The sequence below is a fragment of the Eucyclogobius newberryi genome, unplaced genomic scaffold (assembly GCF_026437365.1).
Source record: "Eucyclogobius newberryi isolate DKJ021-1_F unplaced genomic scaffold, fEucNew1.0.hap1 SCAF_11, whole genome shotgun sequence".
NCBI lineage: Eukaryota > Metazoa > Chordata > Actinopteri > Gobiiformes > Gobiidae > Eucyclogobius > Eucyclogobius newberryi.
In genome coordinates this window covers 37148259-37169744 of record NW_027315735.1, presented here as the reverse complement: position 1 = coordinate 37169744, position 21486 = coordinate 37148259, and the positions used below count along the sequence as shown (strand labels likewise).

Here is a 21486-nt window from a genome sequence, read left to right as displayed (position 1 = left end):
TGGTGCAGGCTAAAGAGACACATGGACAAAAGGACACATTTACAACTGGTGCAGGTTAAAGAGACACATGGACAAAAGGACACATTTACAACTGGTGCAGGCTAAAGAGACACATGGACAAAAGGACACATTTAAAACTGGTGCAGGCTAAAGAGACACATGGACAAAAGGACACATTTACAACTGGTGCAAGCTAAAGAGACACATGGACAAAAGGACACATGTACAAAAGGACACATGGACAAAAGGACACATGTACAAAAGGACACATGTACAAAAGGACACATGTACAAAAGGACACATGTACAAAAGGACACATGTACAAAAGGACACATGGACAAAAGGACACATGGACAAAAGGACACATGTACAAAAGGACACTTGTACAAAAGGACACATGTACAAAAGGACACATGTACAAAAGGACACATGTACAAAAGGACACATGTACAAAAGGACACATGTACAAAAGGACACATGTACAAAAGGACACATGGACAAAAGGACACATGTACAAAAGGACACATGTACAAAAGGACACATTTAAAACTGGTGCAGGCGTCTTTAGGCGACAGACGCAGGTGACAACAGCAGAATATGATATTTTCACGTGGCCACATGATAACGTGATAATTATCACCTTCAGAGGAAACATTTTTCCCCCCAAAAAAATAAAAAATAAAAAAATCTCACATCGGATATTCAAATATATATATATTTAAAAAAAAAAAAAAAATTCTTCAATTTTTTTCTTTTTTTCAATTAAAAGAAAAACAAAAAAATCACGTGGGAACGTGATAATATTGAAAAAATAATAATATTTTTTTCAACGTGGGAACGTGAAAATAAAACGTTTTGCTCATGTCTCCTGTGAGAATCCCTGGGTCAAATCTGTGCTTACGACATGGAAGGAGCTGATCACAACATGCAAACTAAACCCACATGTTACAATCTTACACCGGTGCAAGCTCAAGACAAATGCTGGTTCTGACCTCATGCGGTTGACCTCTGACCTCATGCGGTTGCTCTCTGACCTCATGCGGTTGACCTCTGACCTCATGCGGTTGACCTCATGCGGTTGACCTCTGACCTCATGCGGTTGACCTCTGACCTCATGCGGTTGCTCTCTGACCTCATGCGGTTGACCTCTGACCTCATGCGGTTGACCTCATGCGGTTGACCTCTGACCTCATGCGGTTGCTCTGACCTCATGCGGTTGACCTCATGCGGTTGACCTCTGACCTCATGCGGTTGACCTCTGACCTCATGCGGTTGACCTCTGACCTCATGCGGTTGACCTCATGCGGTTGACCTCTGACCTCATGCGGTTGCTCTGACCTCATGCGGTTGACCTCATGCGGTTGACCTCTGACCTCATGCGGTTGACCTCTGACCTCATGCGGTTGACCTCATGCGGTTGACCTCTGACCTCATGCGGTTGCTCTGACCTCATGCGGTTGACCTCATGCGGTTGACCTCTGACCTCATGCGGTTGACCTCATGTGGTTGACCTCTGACCTCATGCGGTTGACCTCTGACCTCATGCGGTTGACCTCTGACCTCATGCGGTTGACCTCATGCGGTTGACCTCTGACCTCATGCGGTTGACCTCTGACCTCATGCGGTTGACCTCATGCGGTTGACCTCATGTGGTTGACCTCTGACCTCATGCGGTTGACCTCTGACCTCATGCGGTTGACCTCATGCGGTTGACCTCATGTGGTTGACCTCTGACCTCATGCGGTTGACCTCTGACCTCATGCGGTTGACCTCATGCGGTTGACCTCTGACCTCATGCGGTTGGGGTCGATGCGCAGCATGTCTTTGTCCTTCTTCCAGAAGAGCTGAGGAGGAGGCGAGGCGTCCACTTTGCACTCTAAGCGCACAGTGTCGCCCTCTAGAGCGCGAGAGTTCAACATCCTCTGCACGAAAGTGGGCGGGCGCAGCGCTTCCTGAGCTGAACACACAGATAAACAGATAAACACACAGATAAACAGATAAACACACTGATAAACACACAGATAAACAGATAAACACACAGATAAACAGATAAACACACAGATAAACACACAGATAAACAGATAAACACACAGATAAACAGATAAACACACAGATAAACAGATAAACACACAGATAAACAGATAAACACACTGATAAACACACAGATAAACACACTGATAAACAGATAAACACACTGATAAACACACAGATAAACAGATAAACACACTGATAAACACACAGATAAACACACAGATAAACAGATAAACACACTGATAAACACACAGATAAACACACAGATAAACAGATAAACACACTGATAAACACACAGATAAACAGATAAACACACAGATAAACACACAGATAAACACACAGATAAACAGATAAACACACTGATAAACACACAGATAAACACACAGATAAACACACAGATAAACAAATAAACACACTGATAAACAGATAAACACACAGATAAACACACAGATAAACAGATAAACACACAGATAAACAGATAAACACACAGATAAACACACAGATAAACAGATAAACACACAGATAAACAGATAAACACACAGATAAACACACAGATAAACAGATAAACACACTGATAAACAGATAAACACACAGATAAACACACAGATAAACAGATAAACACACAGATAAACAGATAAACACACAGATAAACAGATAAACACACAGATAAACAGATAAACACACAGATAAACAGATAAACACACAGATAAACAGATAAACACACCTATGACGTCGAGCCTCATGCTGAAGCGACTCTCTCCCGCTCGGTTCTGGGCGACACACTCGTAGACTCCGGCGTGATGAACCGTCACGATCTCGATGATGAACGAGTGAAGGGCTTTTTCACACACCAGCATCTTGTGGTAGTCGTCCGGCCGAATGGCTTTTCCGTCCAAGTACCAGCTAACGTCAGGAGTGGGGAGACCGCCCACCTGAGGGTTAAAGGAGAGGGTCTGAGGGTTAAAGGAGAGGGTCTGAGGGTTAAAGGAGAGGGTCTGAGGTGGGGAGACCACCCACCTGAGGGTTAAAGGAGAGGGTCTGAGGTGGGGAGACCGCCCACCTGAGGGTTAAAGGAGAGGGTCTGAGGTGGGGAGACCGCCCACCTGAGGGTTAAAGGAGAGGGTCTGAGGTGGGGAGACCACCCACCTGAGGGTTAAAGGAGAGGGTCTGAGGTGGGGAGACCACCCACCTGAGGGTTAAAGGAGAGGGTCTGAGGTGGGGAGACCACCCACCTGAGGGTTAAAGGAGAGGGTCTGAGGTGGGGAGACCACCCACCTGAGGGTTAAAGGAGAGGGTCTGAGGTGGCGAGACCACCCACCTGAGGGTTAAAGGAGAGGGTCTGAGGGTTAAAGGACACGGTCGGGGGCATTAAGGGACACGGCCTGAGGCATTAAAGGACACATTCTACTGCATTGACGGACACATTCTGGAGAATTAATGGCCCCTTTCTGCAGTATTTGTCTCCTTCTTGTCTCATGTTTTAGAACTTAAAGTACTGTTTGTTCTGAAAACAACACATGTCTTTCTCAGTCAGGCGTTCCATCATCAGGATTTGGTGTTAGCGCTCCATCTACTGAAAATAGTGTCTGAGTGTCGTATAGAGCTGATCTTGTGTCTTCTCCACCCTCAGGTAAGTATGTTTCATATACTGTGTATTGTTTGTGTCATGTTTTCTGACATGTGCATATGTGTCTCATAAACTGACCTTAAAGTCGATCCTGCAGAACCTTCCCTCCTCCACAGTCAGATCAGGAGGAATCTGGAGGAACCTGGGGGCGTAACATTTCTCCTGAATGGCCGGGCCCTCGTTTGTCTTCTCGTCAGCTCCAGAGTGATGTCGGCCCCTCAAACAAACAAACAAACAAACAAACAAACAAACAAACAAACAGCGTTTTAGATACACTTGTCTCTAGTGAATATAGACACACTTCAGAACATGAGATAGGACAGTTTACACACCAAGGACAAAACAATCCTAATATTTACCAGAGTCCTCCAGTGTGTCGTCCCTCTGGGGAATCCGGCTGCAGCGGGAAAGGAAAGAATTACAGTTTAAAATGTGGATCTTTGATCATATTTATATCAAACAGACACTAAAGGCATAAAGTCCAATCTGTGCCTAAACATGTTTTATTGTAAAGATCATATGCATGCAAGTGTGTTAAATGTGCAGTAAATGTGTGTTAAATGTGCAGTAAATGTGTGTTAAATGTGCAGTAAATGTGTGTTAAATGTGCAGTAAATGTGTGTTAAATGTGCAGTAAATGTGTGTTAAATGTGCAGTAAATGTGTGTTAAATGTGCAGTAAATGTGTGTTAAATGTGCAGTAAATGTGTGTTAAATCTGTGTTAAGTGTGTGTTAAATGTGCAGTAAATGTGTGTTAAATGTGCAGTAAATGTGTGTTAAATGTGCAGTAAATGTGTGTTAAATGTGCAGTAAATGTGTGTTAAATGTGCAGTAAATGTGTGTTAAATGTGCAGTAAATGTGTGTTAAATGTGCAGTAAATGTGTGTTAAATGTGCAGTAAATGTGTGTTAAATCTGTGTTAAGTGTGTGTTAAATGTGCAGTAAATGTGTGTTAAATGTGCAGTAAATGTGTGTTAAATGTGCAGTAAATGTGTGTTAAATGTGCAGTAAATGTGTGTTAAATGTGCAGTAAATGTGTGTTAAATGTGCAGTAAATGTGTGTTAAATGTGCAGTAAATGTGTGTTAAATGTGCAGTAAATGTGTGTTAAATGTGCAGTAAATGTGTGTTAAATGTGCAGTAAATGTGTGTTAAATGTGCAGTAAATGTGTGTTAAATGTGCAGTAAATGTGTGTTAAATGTGCAGTAAATGTGTGTTAAATGTGCAGTAAATGTGTGTTAAATGTGCAGTAAATGTGTGTTAAATGTGCAGTAAATGTGTGTTAAATGTGCAGTAAATGTGTGTTAAATGTGCAGTAAATGTGTGTTAAATGTGCAGTAAATGTGTGTTAAATCTGTGTTAAGTGTGTGTTAAATGTGCAGTAAATGTGTGTTAAATGTGCAGTAAATGTGTGTTAAATGTGCAGTAAATGTGTGTTAAATGTGCAGTAAATGTGTGTTAAATGTGCAGTAAATGTGTGTTAAATGTGCAGTAAATGTGTGTTAAATGTGCAGTAAATGTGTGTTAAATGTGCAGTAAATGTGTGTTAAATGTGCAGTAAATGTGTGTTAAATGTGCAGTAAATGTGTGTTAAATGTGCAGTAAATGTGTGTTAAATGTGTGTTAAGTGTGTGTTAAATGTGCAGTAAATGTGTGTTAAATGTGCAGTAAATGTGTGTTAAATGTGCAGTAAATGTGTGTTAAATGTGCAGTAAATGTGTGTTAAATGTGCAGTAAATGTGTGTTAAATGTGCAGTAAATGTGTGTTAAATGTGCAGTAAATGTGTGTTAAATGTGTGTTAAGTGTGTGTTAAATGTGCAGTAAATGTGTGTTAAATGTGCAGTAAATGTGTGTTAAATGTGCAGTAAATGTGTGTTAAATGTGCAGTAAATGTGTGTTAAATGTGCAGTAAATGTGTGTTAAGTGTGCAGTAAATGTGTGTTAAGTGTGCAGTAAATGTGTGTTAAGTGTGCAGTAAATGTGTGTTAAGTGTGTGTTAAATGTGCAGTAAATGTGTGTTAAGTGTGTGTTAAATGTGCAGTAAATGTGTGTTAAGTGTGTGTTAAATGTGTGTTAAGTGTGTGTTAAATGTGCAGTAAATGTGTGTTAAGTGTGTGTTAAATGTGTGTTAAGTGTGTGTTAAATGTGCAGTAAATGTGTGTTAAGTGTGTGTTAAATGTGCAGTAAATGCAGTAACTCCGGTGTTAAGTGTTTTCTGATGTTTCTTTCACTGTCACATTCTGAGATGAATCCAGTTTCTCCATCTTTCCTGTCACACGTTTTATCACCGGTGCTGATACAACAGCAGCAAAGACTTGTTAAAATGACTCTTTTATATTGTGGCTTTAACACTGTGTTCATTGTTTTATACTGTTTGTGTAACACTTTTATAAAGTGTGATGTACAGATATATAGTGTATAATCCTGAATATAATCTATAGGAGCCGTGGTTTTATTTCTTGCACAGATTTATATTTGACACACACAGAGGAGGAGGACAAGGACACAATGGAGCGTTTGATCAGGATCATTCTCAGAACTCTGAAAATAGAAAGTGTCCTCACAGTGAGCCTCCGAGTGCACATGGACACTGCTGCAGGAGGACAGAGAAGGTACAGCAGAGGACAGAGAAGGTACAGCAGAGGACAGAGAAGGTACAGCAGAGGACAGAGAAGGTACAGCAGAGGACAGAGAAGGTACAGCAGAGGACAGAGAAGGTACAGCAGAGGACAGAGGACAGAGAACGTACAGCAGAGGACAGAGGACAGAGAACGTACAGCAGAGGACAGAGAAGGTACAGCAGAGGACAGAGAAGGTACAGCAGAGGACAGAGAAGGTACAGCAGAGGACAGAGAAGGTACAGCAGAGGACAGAGAAGGTACAGCAGAGGACGTACAGCAGAGGAAAGAGGACAGAGAACGTACAGCAGAGGACGTACAGCAGAGGACAGAGGACAGAGAAGGTACAGCAGAGGACAGAGGACAGAGAACGTACAGCAGAGGACAGAGGACAGAGAAGGTACAGCAGAGGACAGAGAAGGTACAGCAGAGGACAGAGGACAGAGAACGTACAGCAGAGGACAGAGGACAGAGAACGTACAGCAGAGGACAGAGGACAGAGAACGTACAGCAGAGGACAGAGGACAGAGAAGGTACAGCAGAGGACAGAGGACAGAGAAGGTACAGCAGAGGACAGAGGACAGAGAACGTACAGCAGAGGACAGAGGACAGAGAACGTACAGCAGAGGACAGAGAACGTACAGCAGAGGACAGAGGACAGAGAACGTACAGCAGAGGACAGAGGACAGAGAAGGTACAGCAGAGGACAGAGAACGTACAGCAGAGGACAGAGGACAGAGAAGGTACAGCAGAGGACAGAGGACAGAGAACGTACAGCAGAGGACAGAGGACCGAGAAGGTACAGCAGAGGACAGAGGACAGAGAACGTCCAGCAGAGGACAGAGAACGTACAGCAGAGGACAGAGAACGTACAGCAGAGGACAGAGAACGTACAGCAGAGGACAGAGAAGGTACAGCAGAGGACAGAGGGACAGAGAAAGGACAAATAGAGGCCCACACAGTGACACGGCTCTAACACTGTCCACATAAATCCATGTCATTCATCTTCCGCTCATGGAGTTTCCAGTCGGACGAAAGCAGCGCCGCGATTTCGGCGGGAAAATCGTTGTTGGAGTCGTCGATAAATCGCTCGTTACGGTCGATTGGACAAAGTGTGGAGCTTCGTGCACGTGCAGCAGCAGAAGACGGTGAAAGAGCAAGAAATGTGAAGGAAACGGATCCGGTTTGTTTTAGAGACGTGCAAAATGAGGATATTGAGAGTGTGAAATGTGATAAAAAGGCAAATCAAAAACGAAATAGAACAAATAATGAGGAATAAAGTGATATTTTGTTAAACGTTTTTGGTCCATTCATGTTTTGTGCGATACTTTTTGCCACATTTAGATAACATTGGCCGAATATTGTCATCAAGATCATCCAAAAACAAGTGTGAAGGTGTGAAATGTTGTCATTACCAGCAGCACACAACAAATCAAACAATAAAACATGTAAAACTGCTGAAAACACAATATTTCATCCGCGGTTATAGATTCCTTCTTCCTGATTTGAAGGATGTTGAGACGACTTTTGCCCCGTTCAAACAAACCGCGACGTTAAAGAGGAGGAGTCACCTGGTCGAGTGAGTCGGACAGTTCCTGATCGAACATGTAGGTGGCGTTGTCGGGCCCCAGCAGCCTGCGGGCCATTCTCTCCTCGTAGGACAGTTTCTGTTAAACACACGGGTCATGAACCACAAGCTGACGTCACCCGAACACAAGCTCATGTAAAGAGTTCTGAATTATATAGTGTGTGAGGGGCGTGGCTAAAGCTAGTGTGTGTGAGGGGCGTGGCTATAGCTAGTGTGTGTGAGGGGCGTGGCTATAGCTAGTGTGTGTGAGGGGCGTGGCTATAGCTAGTGTGTGTGAGGGGCGTGGCTAAAGCTAGTGTGTGAGGGGCGTGGCTAAAGCTAGTGTGTGTGAGGGGCGTGGCTAAAGCTAGTGTGTGTGAGGGGCGTGGCTAAAGCTAGTTTATGTGAGGGTGTGAGGGGCGTGGCTAAAGCTAGTGTGTGTGAGGGGAGTGGCTAAAGCTAGTGTGTGTGAGGGGCGTGGCTAAAGTTAGTTTATGTGAGGGGCGTGGCTAAAAGCTAGTGTGTGTGTGAGGGGCGTGGCTAAAGCTAGTGTGTGTGAGGGGCGTGGCTAAAGCTAGTGTGTGTGAGGGGCGTGGCTAAAGCTAGTGTGTGTGAGGGGCGTGGCTAAAGCTAGTGTGTGTGAGGGGCGTGGCTAAAGCTAGTGTGTGAGGGGCGTGGCTAAAGCTAGTGTGTGTGAGGGGCGTGGCTAAAGCTAGTGTGTGTGAGGGGCGTGGCTAAAGCTAGTGTGTGTGAGGGGCGTGGCTAAAGCTAGTGTGTGTGAGGGGCGTGGCTAAAGCTAGTGTGTGTGAGGGGCGTGGCTAAAGCTATTGCGTGTGAGGGGCGTGGCTAAAGCTAGCGTGTGTGAGGGGTGTGGCTAAAGCTAGTGTGTGTGAGGGTGTGAGGGGTGTGGCTAAAGCTAGTGTTTGTGACGGGCGTGGCTAAAGCTAGTGTGTGTGTGAGGGGCGTGGCTAAAGCTAGCGTGTGTGTGAGGGGCGTGGCTAAAGCTAGTGTGTGTGAGGGGCGTGGCTAAAGATATTGCGTATGAGGGGCGTGGCTAAAGCTAGCGTGTGTGAGGGGCGTGGCTAAAACTAGCGTGTGTGAGGGGCGTGGCTAAAGCTAGTGTGTGTGAGGGGCGTGGCTAAAGCTAGTGTGTGTGAGGGGCGTGGCTAAAGCTAGTGTGTGAGGGGCGTGGCTAAAGCTAGTGTGTGTGAGGGGCGTGGCTAAAGCTAGTGTGTGTGAGGGGCGTGGCTAAAGCTAGTTTATGTGAGGGTGTGAGGGGCGTGGCTAAAGCTAGTGTGTGTGAGGGGAGTGGCTAAAGCTAGTGTGTGTGAGGGGCGTGGCTAAAGTTAGTTTATGTGAGGGGCGTGGCTAAAAGCTAGTGTGTGTGTGAGGGGCGTGGCTAAAGCTAGTGTGTGTGAGGGGCGTGGCTAAAGCTAGTGTGTGTGAGGGGCGTGGCTAAAGCTAGTGTGTGTGAGGGGCGTGGCTAAAGCTAGTGTGTGAGGGGCGTGGCTAAAGCTAGTGTGTGTGAGGGGCGTGGCTAAAGCTAGTGTGTGTGAGGGGCGTGGCTAAAGCTAGTGTGTGTGAGGGGCGTGGCTAAAGCTAGTGTGTGTGAGGGGCGTGGCTAAAGCTAGTGTGTGTGAGGGGCGTGGCTAAAGCTATTGCGTGTGAGGGGCGTGGCTAAAGCTAGCGTGTGTGAGGGGTGTGGCTAAAGCTAGTGTGTGTGAGGGTGTGAGGGGTGTGGCTAAAGCTAGTGTTTGTGACGGGCGTGGCTAAAGCTAGTGTGTGTGTGAGGGGCGTGGCTAAAGCTAGCGTGTGTGTGAGGGGCGTGGCTAAAGGTAGTGTGTGTGAGGGGCGTGGCTAAAGCTAGTATGTGAGGGGCGTGGCTAAAGCTATTGCGTGTGAGGGGCGTGGCTAAAGCTAGTGTGTGTGAGGGTGTGGCTAAAGCTAGTGTGTGTGAGGGGCGTGGCTAAAGCTTGTGTGTGTGAGGGGTGTGGCTATAGCTAGTGTGTGTGAGGGGAGTGGCTAAAGCTATTGCGTGTGAGGGGCGTGGCTCAAGCTAGCGCGTGTGAGGGGCGTGGCTAAAGCTAGTGTGTGTGAGGGGCATGGCTAAAGCTAGTGTGTGTGAGGGGCGTGGCTAAAGCTATTGTGTGTGAGGGGCGTGGCTAAAGCTATTGTGTGTGAGGGGCGTGGCTAAAGCTAGCGTGTGTGAGGAGCGTGGCTAAAGCTAGTGTGTGAGGGGCGTGGCTAAAGCTAGTGTGTGTGAGGGGCGTGGCTAAAGCTAGTGTGTGAGAGGGGCGTGGCTAAAGCTTGTGTGTGTGAGGGGCGTGGCTAAAGCAAGCGTGTGTGAGGGGCGTGGCTAAAGCTAGTGTGTGTGAGGGGCGTGGCTAAAGCTAGTGTGTGTGAGGGGCGTGGCTAAAGCTAGTGTGTGTGAGGGGCGTGGCTAAAGCTAGTGTGTGTGAGGGGCGTGGCTAAAGCTAGTGTGTGAGGGGCGTGGCTAAAGCTATTGCGTGTGAGGGGCGTGGCTAAAGCTAGCGTGTGTGAGGGGTGTGGCTAAAGCTAGTGTGTGAGAGGGGTGTGGCTAAAGCTAGTGTGTGAGAGGGGCGTGGCTAAAGCTAGCGTGCACAGAAACAGTTTTGCCTCATTTCTTTGACTTCTCTCAAAACCTCTATGCCGTTTGAACCTCTCTTTATGTCATGCTAATTCTAATTCTAATTCTAATGCTAATTCTAATGCTAATGTCAGACACATTAAGAGCTGGAAATATCAGATTTTGACTCTTGACAAAGCGAGTGCCATGAAAATGCTACAAAAACGTGACAAGAAGCGACAAAAACACGACTTTAAGCATCGAAAACGTGACTCAGTGAAAAATATGCCGAATAGTGAAAAAAAAAAAAAAAATGAGATTAGACTCGAAAAATTGTGACTAGAAGAAACCAAAAGATGATTACAAGTAACAAAAATGTGACTAATTGTGTTTCTCTGCTTTTTGCCTCTTGGCCTGAGTCTGTGTTCTCTCTCGCGTCCAATCATCTGGCTGCGCTGTGGAGGCTCCTCCCCCTGAGCTAAAGTCCACCTGGAGCCCAAGAGCCAGACCGCTTTGGAAGCCAGAACCTCTCAGGGGCCAGAACCTCTCAGGGGCCAGAACCTCTCAGGGGCCAGAACCTCTCAGGGGCCAGAACCTCTCGGAGACACACTTCAGAACCGATCGTCTCCAAAGTGGAACCGGTGGAAACGTGGCTGAACTGAGCTGGGTCACATGTCTCCTGTCGAGCTGCAGATGCTGTGCTATGGTTGGACGAGGCTTTCGTACCTGTCCCGTCCTCCTGCGCGCCTCCTTGGACTTCAGCTTCTTCTCCAGGTCTTGGATCAGAGCGTCTTTGGAGCCCTGGATGTCCTCGTCCGTGGACCGAGCCGAGGACGGTCGAGGGGCGATGGTCTTCTTCAGGATGGGCTTCGGCAAACTGTCCACGGGCAAAGAGACAGAAGACAGGCGAGCTCGTGAAACTCCCCCAACACGTCGGTTTCAATATGTTTTTGGAAATATGGAAGATTGGCGAGAACAAAATCTTTTTCCATTTTAAAAACCAACGTACGAAACACCTACGAAAGTGTCATGCGATGGAACGAGGGACATAATCAGGACAAACACGCGAGGACACGAGCGAGTGTTGTCAGTATTGCTGCAACAAACGATTATTTTGGTCATGGATTAGCGATTATTCTCTCGATTAATCGATCGGTCGTTCAGAACTCTCGTGAACATGAGATTTTTACTCCACTTTAACCAGACGAAGCTGAAATGAAGCCGTTGGAGGACATCCTGCCGCAGAATATTTACAGATAAAAGGGTGTTTTACGCATCTACCATGTCGTTTTTGTGTGATTCCTGCTCCGTCTAAGTAATAAAACCTCAGAAAATCAAAAGGATGAACCACAATCCCGCGGAGCGGCCACAGGAGCCGCGTTATCGCCGTGTGTTTCCACTCACATGGCGGGCGTGGCCTTGTAGCTGGCGGGCAGAGACACCACGGCCGGCTGCACTCGGCTCACGTTCTGGAAGTTCTGCTGCTGCTGCTGAGGCGAGAGGAGCGGCGAACGGGCGGGAGCGGGCGAGACGGGCAGGGCCTGAGGGAACCCGGGTGCTCCTCCCCCGAGCGGCGCCCTGGACGGCAGCAGGGGCGAGCGCGACGGAGACTTGGACCCGGGCAGGACGGAGCAGAGGAAGGCGGCCGGCGCGGAGATGGCCTGGTCCTGGTTGGCCGGCAGCGTGGCACTGCCCAGGCCCGTGGTGGTGCAGGGGCTGGACGGCGTGAGCGTGATGCAGGAGCGCACGGTCCGGGGCTGAGCGGAGGAGGGCGAGGCGGGCGAGAGCAGCGACGACAGGGCCTTGAACGCGCCGTTGGGCTGGACCTGCGCCTCGTTCATGGTCAAGGACTGAAACTGGGACTGCGTTTGGGACAGAGACCTGGACTCGGAGTGAGAAACCTGCGACTTCTGACTCCGACTGTGTGACACCTGCGACACCTGCGACACCTGCGACACCTGGCTGTGCGAGACGTGCGCGGCCGCCGTGGCCTCGGCAACGGCGCTTTTGGAGAGGTTCGGTGGTTGCGACGGGGCGGAGAAGGGCGGCGACAGCGGGGGAGACGTGGGAGACGTGGGAGTGTCGAGCTGGAGGGCGCTGTCGTAGCTCGGGGCCTGGAACGCCGCCTGCGACTGGATGAAGTGCCGCGGGCGCGCGTAGTTGAAGCCGGTGGTGGGGAAGGAGCTCGGGCAAAAGGACGGGAGGTCGGAGAGGTCCATGGTGGTGCCGCCGGACTGAGAGCGAGAGACAAGACGCAGAGAGGGAACAAAGAAGATCATTTGTACGTAGCTTCCTGAGTCATACATTTGCCAGACTCAAGCCAAGGCCAAACCACAAACGATCAAACGATGATCATGAGCCTGAAATCACAAACGGTTTTATAGGCGTACGAAGTGTTTATCAAAATGGTGGACCTGATTTTCGAACCGTGAAAGGAGAAGCTCTAGTTCACTCTTCGCTCTCACGAACCCTTTGACACATCTCTAGATTCACCTGGAAGACCTTTCATGCACATGTTTCCTATAAGTCCTACAATGGGCTATCGGCCTCCTATTGTCCCTGGTTCACTCTCTCTCCTCCCGTGTAACTGATCGTGCAAAGTTTTTTAAGACACCAACGCTCTGCCAACACGGCGACCCATGAGTAGAGGTGTGCACGCAGGTTCCACGGCCCTCGTCTACGCCCTCCGGAGGACCTCAGGGCAAAGAGGAGGTTCAGGTTTGGTTGGAAACGAAGGATTTAACTCAAGATCAAAAGTCTTTTATTCAGCAGAAAGGCTCAAAGAGTGCGAGCTGGGTTAGGGTACAGAAGTGCATGCTGGGTTAGGGTCAAGGTAAAGAAGTGCATGCTGGGTAAGGGTCAAGGTAAAGAAGTGCATGCTGGGTTAGGGTCAAGGTAAAGAAGTGCATGCTGGGTTAGGGTCAAGGTAAAGAAGTGCATGCTGGGTTAGGGTTAGGGTAAAGAAGTGCATGCTGGGTTAGGGTTAGGGTAAAGAAGTGCATGCTGGGTTAGGGTAAAGAAGTGCATGCTGGGTAAGGGTCAGGGTACAGAAGTGCATGCTGGGTAAGGGTCAGGGTAAAGAAGTGCATGTGGTTCTCACGGTGAAAGCTAGCTTGCTGGGCGTGAACAGTCTCGGTTGCTTCTGTTTGGTCTGGATCGGTTCAGCTTTGGCGGGAGGCGAGGGGGGAGGAGGGGGGCTCGGGGTCGGCGCTGTCACCACGACCTCCGACCTTTGACCCGCAGAGCTGTCCTCAAAGCATAGCGGCGGCTGAAGCTCTGCAAAACTGAGAGAGAAAAGAAAAGACGTCAAACAGTCGTCTTTGTCGTCCTTGTCGTCGTGGCAACACTCTGCAAAATACAACATCAGAATCAGAATCACATCTTCCAATGATAATAATATTTTTGTCGGTATCGACCGCAATAACTTCTTCTGGGCGTCGCCGCGGCAACTGAACAGCATTCTCAGTCCAGACCGGAGCTCGTGCATAAAATAACACTTTGATCACTTTTGATCAAGATGGTTTCCATAACGCCCAAAGACGAGTTTGTATAAAAGCTTCAAAATGTCATTATTCAGCTTCACCGTAAGAAACATGACGTGTCTGAAACAGACTTTTACCAAAACGTGACACGAGCAGAGAGAGCGTGACCTGTTGTTGTTGTTTGTTTGTTTGTTTCAAGGCTCATTCACACCCCGAGCCCGGTCCAGCCCCTCCCTCTGTGTAGCCCCTCCCTCTGTGTAGCCCCTCCCTCTGTGTAGCCCCTCCCTCTGTGTTCCAGCCCCTCCCTCTGTGTAGCCCCTCCCTCTGTGTTCCAGCCCCTCCCTCTGTGTTCCAGCCCCTCCCTCTATGTTCCAGCCCCTCCCTCTATGTTCCAGCGCGGGGAGCGGGCGTCGCTGTGGCCCGCGCAGGGAGCGGAGCGGGCGTCGCCGTGGCCCGCGCAGGGAGCGGAGCGGGCGTCGCCGTGGCCCGCGCGGCTGGGGCAGAAAAGTTGGAAAAGCATTTTTGCTGCAAGACGCGGCGCAGCAAATGATCAAGAGATTATGCTCTAGTGACGTGCTGCGCACTGACCGGAAGAAGGAAACAACACAAACCCACATGAGGTTTCGACCAATCACAGAAGACGTGAGATTCTCACTGAGACAAAAGGGCGTGTCCTGCTCCTGTCACTCTGACATGTCTAAGGTCTAAACTCAGGCAAGTGACAATTACAGGTTTTGACAAGAAACAACTCTCTCGTCCTCTTGAGACGATCTCAATGTGGTCCTCTCACAGTTTGGGTTGAATGGGATGTGCCGTAGGGCCCTAGGGCCCCTAGGGCCCCGAGACAAAAATCATCTTTTAAGCTTCAACCTATTTTGAGATGATCCCTAACATTAGAGCGAGACACTACACCTGACAACACAAAGCTCAGTGTTTAACTGTCCCCGCCGAGTGAGACAGGGCGGGGCCAAAGGGGAAGATGTGGGTGTGGTTAATGCTGTGTGATTGACAGGTGGATTAGCAGCTCTAACTAACTAACTAACTAACCGACTCTGTTTTTTGCCATTCCTTTAAAGATGTCCTCCCTCTCTCTCTCTCTCCCTCTCTCTCTCTCTCAGTCTAAATCGGGTCGACAGCCTGAGGCAGGTGCTCTTTCAGCTGCGACTCCACAAACTCTGATACGAGGCTTGCAAAGGATTATGGGAAAGGAAGAAGTGGACCAGGACTAAACCAGGTCTAAACCAGGACTAAACCAGGTCTAAACCAGGACTAAACCAGGTCTAAACCAGGTCTAAACCAGGTCTAAACCAGGTCTAAACCAGGACTAAACCAGGACTAAACCAGGACTAAACCAGGACTAAACCAGGACTATACCAGGACTAAACCAGGTCTAAACCAGGTCTAAACCAGGACTAAACCAGGACTAACCAGGTCTAAACCAGGACTAAACCAGGACTAAACCAGGACTAAACCAGGTCTAAACCAGGTCTAAACCAGGTCTAAACCAGGACTAAACCAGGACTAACCAGGTCTAAACCAGGACTAAACCAGGACTAAACCAGGACTAAACCAGGTCTAAACCAGGTCTAAACCAGGACTAAACCAGGACTAAACCAGGACTAAACCAGGTCTAAACCAGGTCTAAACCAGGTCTAAACCAGGACTAAACCAGGACTAAACCAGGACTAAACCAGGACTAAACCAGGTCTAAACCAGGTCTAAACCAGGACTAAACCAGGACTAAACCAGGTCTAAACCAGGTCTAAACCAGGTCTAAACCAGGTGTGTCCATGTTAAAGGCGTTGAGGCGACACAGGGTTCTTCTTCTTCTTCTTCTTCTTCTTCTTCTTCTTCTTCTTCTTCTTCAGACTCATCGACCTGTGGATCCAGATGATCCTGGAGGAACATCTACTCCACATGAACTTCATCAGCCTCAAGAACTGGTTCTCCTCCTGATGAACCGGTTCTCCTCCTGATGAACCGGTTCTCCTCCTGAAGAGCCGGTTCTCCTCCTGAAGAACCGGTTCTCCTCCTGAAGAACCGGTTCTCCTCCTGATGAACCGGTTCTCCTCCTGAAGAGCCGGTTCTCCTCCTGAAGAACCGGTTCTCCTCCTGAAGAACCGGTTCTCCTCCTGAAGAACCGGTTCTCCTCCTGATGAACCGGTTCTCCTCCTGATGAACCGGTTCTCCTCCTGAAGAATCGGTTCTCCTCCTGATGAACCGGTTCTCCTCCTGAAGAACCGGTTCTCCTCCTGATGAACCGGTTCTCCTCCTGAAGAACCGGTTCTCCTCCTGATGAACCGGTTCTCCTCCTGAAGAGCCGGTTCTCCTCCTGAAGAACCGGTTCTCCTCCTGAAGAACCGGTTCTCCTCCTGATGAACCGGTTCTCCTCCTGAAGAGCCGGTTCTCCTCCTGAAGAACCGGTTCTCCTCCTGAAGAACCGGTTCTCCTCCTGAAGAACCGGTTCTCCTCCTGATGAACCGGTTCTCCTCCTGATGAACCGGTTCTCCTCCTGAAGAACCGGTTCTCCTCCTGATGAACCGGTTCTCCTCCTGAAGAGCCGGTTCTCCTCCTGAAGAACCGGTTCTCCTCCTGAAGAACCGGTTCTCCTCCTGATGAACTGGTTCTCCTCCTGATGAACCGGTTCTCCTCCTGAAGAGCCGGTTCTCCTCCTGAAGAACCGGTTCTCCTCCTGATGAACCGGTTCTCCTCCTGATGAACCGGTTCTCCTCCTGATGAACCGGTTCTCCTCCTGATGAACCGGTTCTCCTCCTGAAGAGCCGGTTCTCCTCCTGATGAACCGGTTCTCCTCCTGATGAACCGGTTCTCCTCCTGTAGAACCGGTTCTCCTCCTGTAGAACTGGTTTGGGGCGTTACAAAAATAAATTGATTTGAATTGATCCAGAACTAAAAGCTGTTAAATGGAACTTATCAAGTTGCCAACGATGTCTCAGAGTCCTCTGTCCTTAGCTCCTCCCTCTGTCCTTAGCTCCTCCCTCTGTCCTTAGCTCCTCCTTCTGTCCTTAGCTCCTCCCTCTGTCCTTAGCTCCTCCCTCTGTCCTTAGCTCCTCCTTCTGTCCTTAGCTCCTCCCTCTGTCCTTAGCTCCTCCCTTTGTCCTTAGCTCCTCCCGCTGTCCTTAGCTCCTCCCTCTGTCCTTAGCTCCTCCCTCTGTCCTTAGCTCCTCCCGCTGTCCTTAGCTCCTCCCTCTGTCCTTAGCTCCTCCCTCTGTCCTTAGCTCCTCCTTCTGCAGGAAAAACTACAAAACCTCTTTAGGAAAAAGTATAAACCTGGAGGAGTTCCACATGAAGGAGAGAACCGGTTCATCAGGAGGAGAACCGGTTCTTCAGGAGGAGAACCAGTTCTTCAGGAGGAGAACCAGGCCTGAGCTGATATGAAACCAGCAGAAACAATAAAGTTCATGTTTGAAGATGAAAACCACGTTTAATGTTTTGTCGCCAAAAACAAAAGAAACAAAGTCTGAGAAAAAAAGAATTAAAGCAAAACTTTAAATCAGTTTTTGTTTCTTCAAAGTTTGATCGTCTCATGTTTATGATCGTGTGAACTCTGACCCAGGGCAGCTGTGGCTCCAGGTCTGACCCAGGGCAGCTGTGGCTCCAGGTCTGACCCAGGGCAGCTGTGGCTCCAGGTCTGACCCAGGGCAGCTGTGGCTCCAGGTCTGACCCAGGGCAGCTGTGGCTCCAGGTCTGACCCAGGGCAGCTGTGGCAGAGTGACGAGTCAAACCAATTATGTGTTTATAGTTTTATAGTTTTGGGCCTCGTCTTTTGTCATAACTAAGAAATAATAAACTGCATTAGTTTAAGTGATATCAGTGTCTGAACTGTAGGTGGAACTAAACCAGGTCTAAACCAGGTCTAAACCAGGTCTAAACCAGGACTAAACCAGGTCTAAACCAGGTCTAAAGCAGGTCTAAACCAGGTCTAAACCAGGTCTAAACCAGGACTAAACGCGGACTAAACCAGGACTAAACCAGGACTAAAGCAGGTCTAAACCAGGACTAAACCAGGTCTAAACCAGGACTAAAGCAGGTCTAAACCAGGACTAAACCAGGACTAAACCAGGACTAAAGCAGGTCTAAACCAGGACTAAACCAGGTCTAAACCAGGTCTAAAGCAGGTCTAAACCAGGTCTAAACCAGGACTAAACCAGGACTAAACCAGGACTAAAGCAGGTCTAAACCAGGTCTAAAGCAGGTCTAAACCAGGTCTAAACCAGGACTAAACCAGGACTAAACCAGGACTAAAGCAGGTCTAAACCAGGTCTAAACCAGGTCTAAACCAGGACTAAACCAGGTCTAAACCAGGTCTAAACCAGGTCTAAACCAGGTCTAAACCAGGACTAAACGCGGACTAAACCAGGACTAAACCAGGACTAAAGCAGGTCTAAACCAGGACTAAACCAGGTCTAAACCAGGTCTAAACCAGGACTAAACCAGGACTAAACCAGGACTAAAGCAGGTCTAAACCAGGACTAAACCAGGTCTAAACCAGGTCTAAAGCAGGTCTAAACCAGGTCTAAACCAGGACTAAACCAGGACTAAACCAGGACTAAAGCAGGTCTAAACCAGGACTAAACCAGGACTAAACCAGGTCTAAAGCAGGTCTAAACCAGGACTAAACGCGGACTAAACCAGGACTAAACCAGGACTAAAGCAGGTCTAAACCAGGACTAAACCAGGTCTAAACCAGGACTAAAGCAGGTCTAAACCAGGACTAAACCAGGACTAAACCAGGACTAAAGCAGGTCTAAACCAGGACTAAACCAGGACTAAACCAGGTCTAAAGCAGGTCTAAACCAGGACTAAACGCGGACTAAACCAGGACTAAACCAGGACTAAACCAGGACTAAAGCAGGTCTAAACCAGGACTAAACCAGGACTAAACCAGGACTAAACCAGGACTAAACCAGGACTAAAGCAGGTCTAAACCAGGACTAAACCAGGTCTAAACCAGGACTAAAGCAGGTCTAAACCAGGACTAAACCAGGACTAAACCAGGACTAAACCAGGACTAAACCAGGACTAAACCAGGTCTTAGAGCAGAGTCTGCAGCGCGCGCTGTTGCGCATGACGCGCGGCACTAAAATAGACGCATTTCTTTCGCGCTCCAAGCTTCAGACGCGCCTTTTTGGGACGTTCACATTCTGTGACGCAAAAACACAACGTGAAAAGCGCTTTAGCCGCGAAGATGAAAGTCAAAGCTGTGACGAGTCTTTACCTCTCGGTGCGTCTCCGGTGCTGCGGTGCCACTGTGCCGCGCACTGACCCCGGTGCGACTGAGGACCGGGGACACTCGCAAGTCCGCGCGACGCAACAGGTGGCACGTGCACACGCGCCAGAGACGTGACCGCGCACGGGCCACGCGCCACTCATTGTCAGCGCGTGACCTTTGACCTGCATTTGTCAAGTTTACAACGAAAAGCTTCAATTATAAATGAAATGTTTATGTGATGAACTTCACTTTGTGTTTTTAACCTTTGACCCTTTTGTCTGTCCCGCGCGGCTCAGCACTGACCCCGTGTGGACGAGTGTCTGTATTACACCTGATGCACGCGGCTGAACACTGACCCCGTGTGGACAAGTGTCTGTATTACACCTGATGCACGCGGCTCAGCACTGACCCCGTGTGGACGAGTGTCTGTATTACACCTGATGCACGCGGCTCAGCACTGACCCCGTGTGGACGAGTGTCTGTATTACACCTGATGCACGCGGCTGAACACTGACCCCGTGTGGACGAGTGTCTGTATTACACCTGATGCACGCGGCTGAACACTGACCCCGTGTGGACGAGTGTCTGTATTACACCTGATGCACGCGGCTCAGCACTGACCCCGTGTGGACGAGTGTCTGTATTACACCTGATGCACGCGGCTCAGCACTGACCCCGTGTGGACGAGTGTCTGTATTACACCTGATGCACGCGGCTCAGCACTGACCCCGTGTGGACGAGTGTCTGTATTACACCTGATGCACGCGGCTGAACACTGACCCCGTGTGGACGAGTGTCTGTATTACACCTGATGCACGCAGCTGAACACTGACCCCGTGTGGACGAGTGTCTGTATTACACCTGATGCACGCGGCTGAACACTGACCCCGTGTGGACGAGTGTCTGTATTACACCTGATGCACGCGGCTCAGCACTGACCCCGTGTGGACGAGTGTCTGTATTACACCTGATGCACGCGGCTGAACACTGACCCCGTGTGGACGAGTGTCTGTATTACACCTGATGCACGCGGCTGAACACTGACCCCGTGTGGACGAGTGTCTGTATTACACCTGATGCACGCGGCTGAACACTGACCCCGTGTGGACGAGTGTCTGTATTACACCTGATGCACGCGGCTGAACACTGACCCCGTGTGGACGAGTGTCTGTATTACACCTGATGCACGCGGCTGAACACTGACCCCGTGTGGACGAGTGTCTGTATTACACCTGATGAGGACTTAGAGCTGGAAACTACGAGACATTTATAATTCTGATCAATCGTTACAGCGAAGGGTCAGCCCCAGGTGAAGGGTCAGCCTGAGGTGAAGGGTCAGCCCCAGGTGAAGGGTCAGCCTGAGGTGAAGGGTCAGCCCCAGGTGAAGGGTCAGCCCCAGGTGAAGGGTCAGGAGATGATGTGCTCCATGAACGCTGTGAAGCTGTGAAACACTGAAAGTTCAGACACTGTTGTCTCGTACTCACTCTGTGATCAGACTCTCCTCAGGAGGACTCTCGGGCCACTCGGGCTCTGGCTCCAGCTCCGGGTCTGGTTCTGGTTCTGGTTCTGGTGCAGACGGGAACTCCTCCTCTTCTTCTTCGCTGGTTTTTATGGGCGACATGTGAATGGAAGACGACTTGTGCTGACGCAACGACTCCAGCTCCAACTGCTCCTCCAGGTCTGATCCAGAAAGAAACCAAACCAGGTCTAAACCGGGTCTAAACCGGGTCTAAACCGGGTCTAAACCGGGTCTAAACCAGGACTAAACCGGGTCTAAACCAGGTCTAAACTGGGTCTAAACCGGGTCTAAACTGGGTCTAAACCGGATCTAAACCGGATCTAAACCAGGTCTAAACCGGATCTAAACCGGGTCTAAACCGGGTCTAAACTGGGTCTAAACCGGGACTAAACCAGGTCTAAACCAGGACTAAACCGGGACTAAACCAGGTCTGAACCGGGGCTAAACCAGGACTAAACCAGGTCTGAACCGGGGCTAAACCAGGACTAAACCAGGACTAAACCAAGTGAGACGAAAAAAGGACTAGAACCAAGATTAAACCACCAGGAAAAAACTAGAACTAAACCCAGAGTCAACTTGAATCTACCATGGGAGTCCCCTAACCCTAACCCTCCCCTAACCCAACCCTAACCCTAACCCTAACCCTCCCCTAACCCAACCCTAACCCTAACCCTAACCCTCCCCTAACCCAACCCTAACCCTAACCCTCCCCTAACCCAACCCTAACCCTAACCCTCCCCTAACCCAACCCTAACCCTATCCCCTAACCCTAACCCTCCCCTAACCCAACCCTAACCCTAACCCTCCCCTAACCCAACCCTAAC

General features: G+C 49.1%; 1 protein-coding gene across 1 annotated transcript in view; it reads right to left on the bottom strand.

Annotated features, from left to right (window-relative positions):
• Positions 1-21486, bottom strand: part of myot (myotilin) — a 44474-nt gene that overhangs the window by 8218 nt on the left and 14770 nt on the right. The window contains exons 8-16 of the mRNA XM_072440053.1: positions 20628-20823; positions 13532-13715; positions 11836-12665; positions 11158-11308; positions 7849-7944; positions 4018-4055; positions 3737-3875; positions 2756-2963; positions 1792-1957 (exon numbers count right to left, since the gene is read on the bottom strand). Coding sequence (XP_072296154.1) covers positions 1792-1957; positions 2756-2963; positions 3737-3875; positions 4018-4055; positions 7849-7944; positions 11158-11308; positions 11836-12665; positions 13532-13715; positions 20628-20823 — 2008 coding nt within the window. The remainder of the gene's footprint in view (positions 1-1791; positions 1958-2755; positions 2964-3736; positions 3876-4017; positions 4056-7848; positions 7945-11157; positions 11309-11835; positions 12666-13531; positions 13716-20627; positions 20824-21486) is intronic.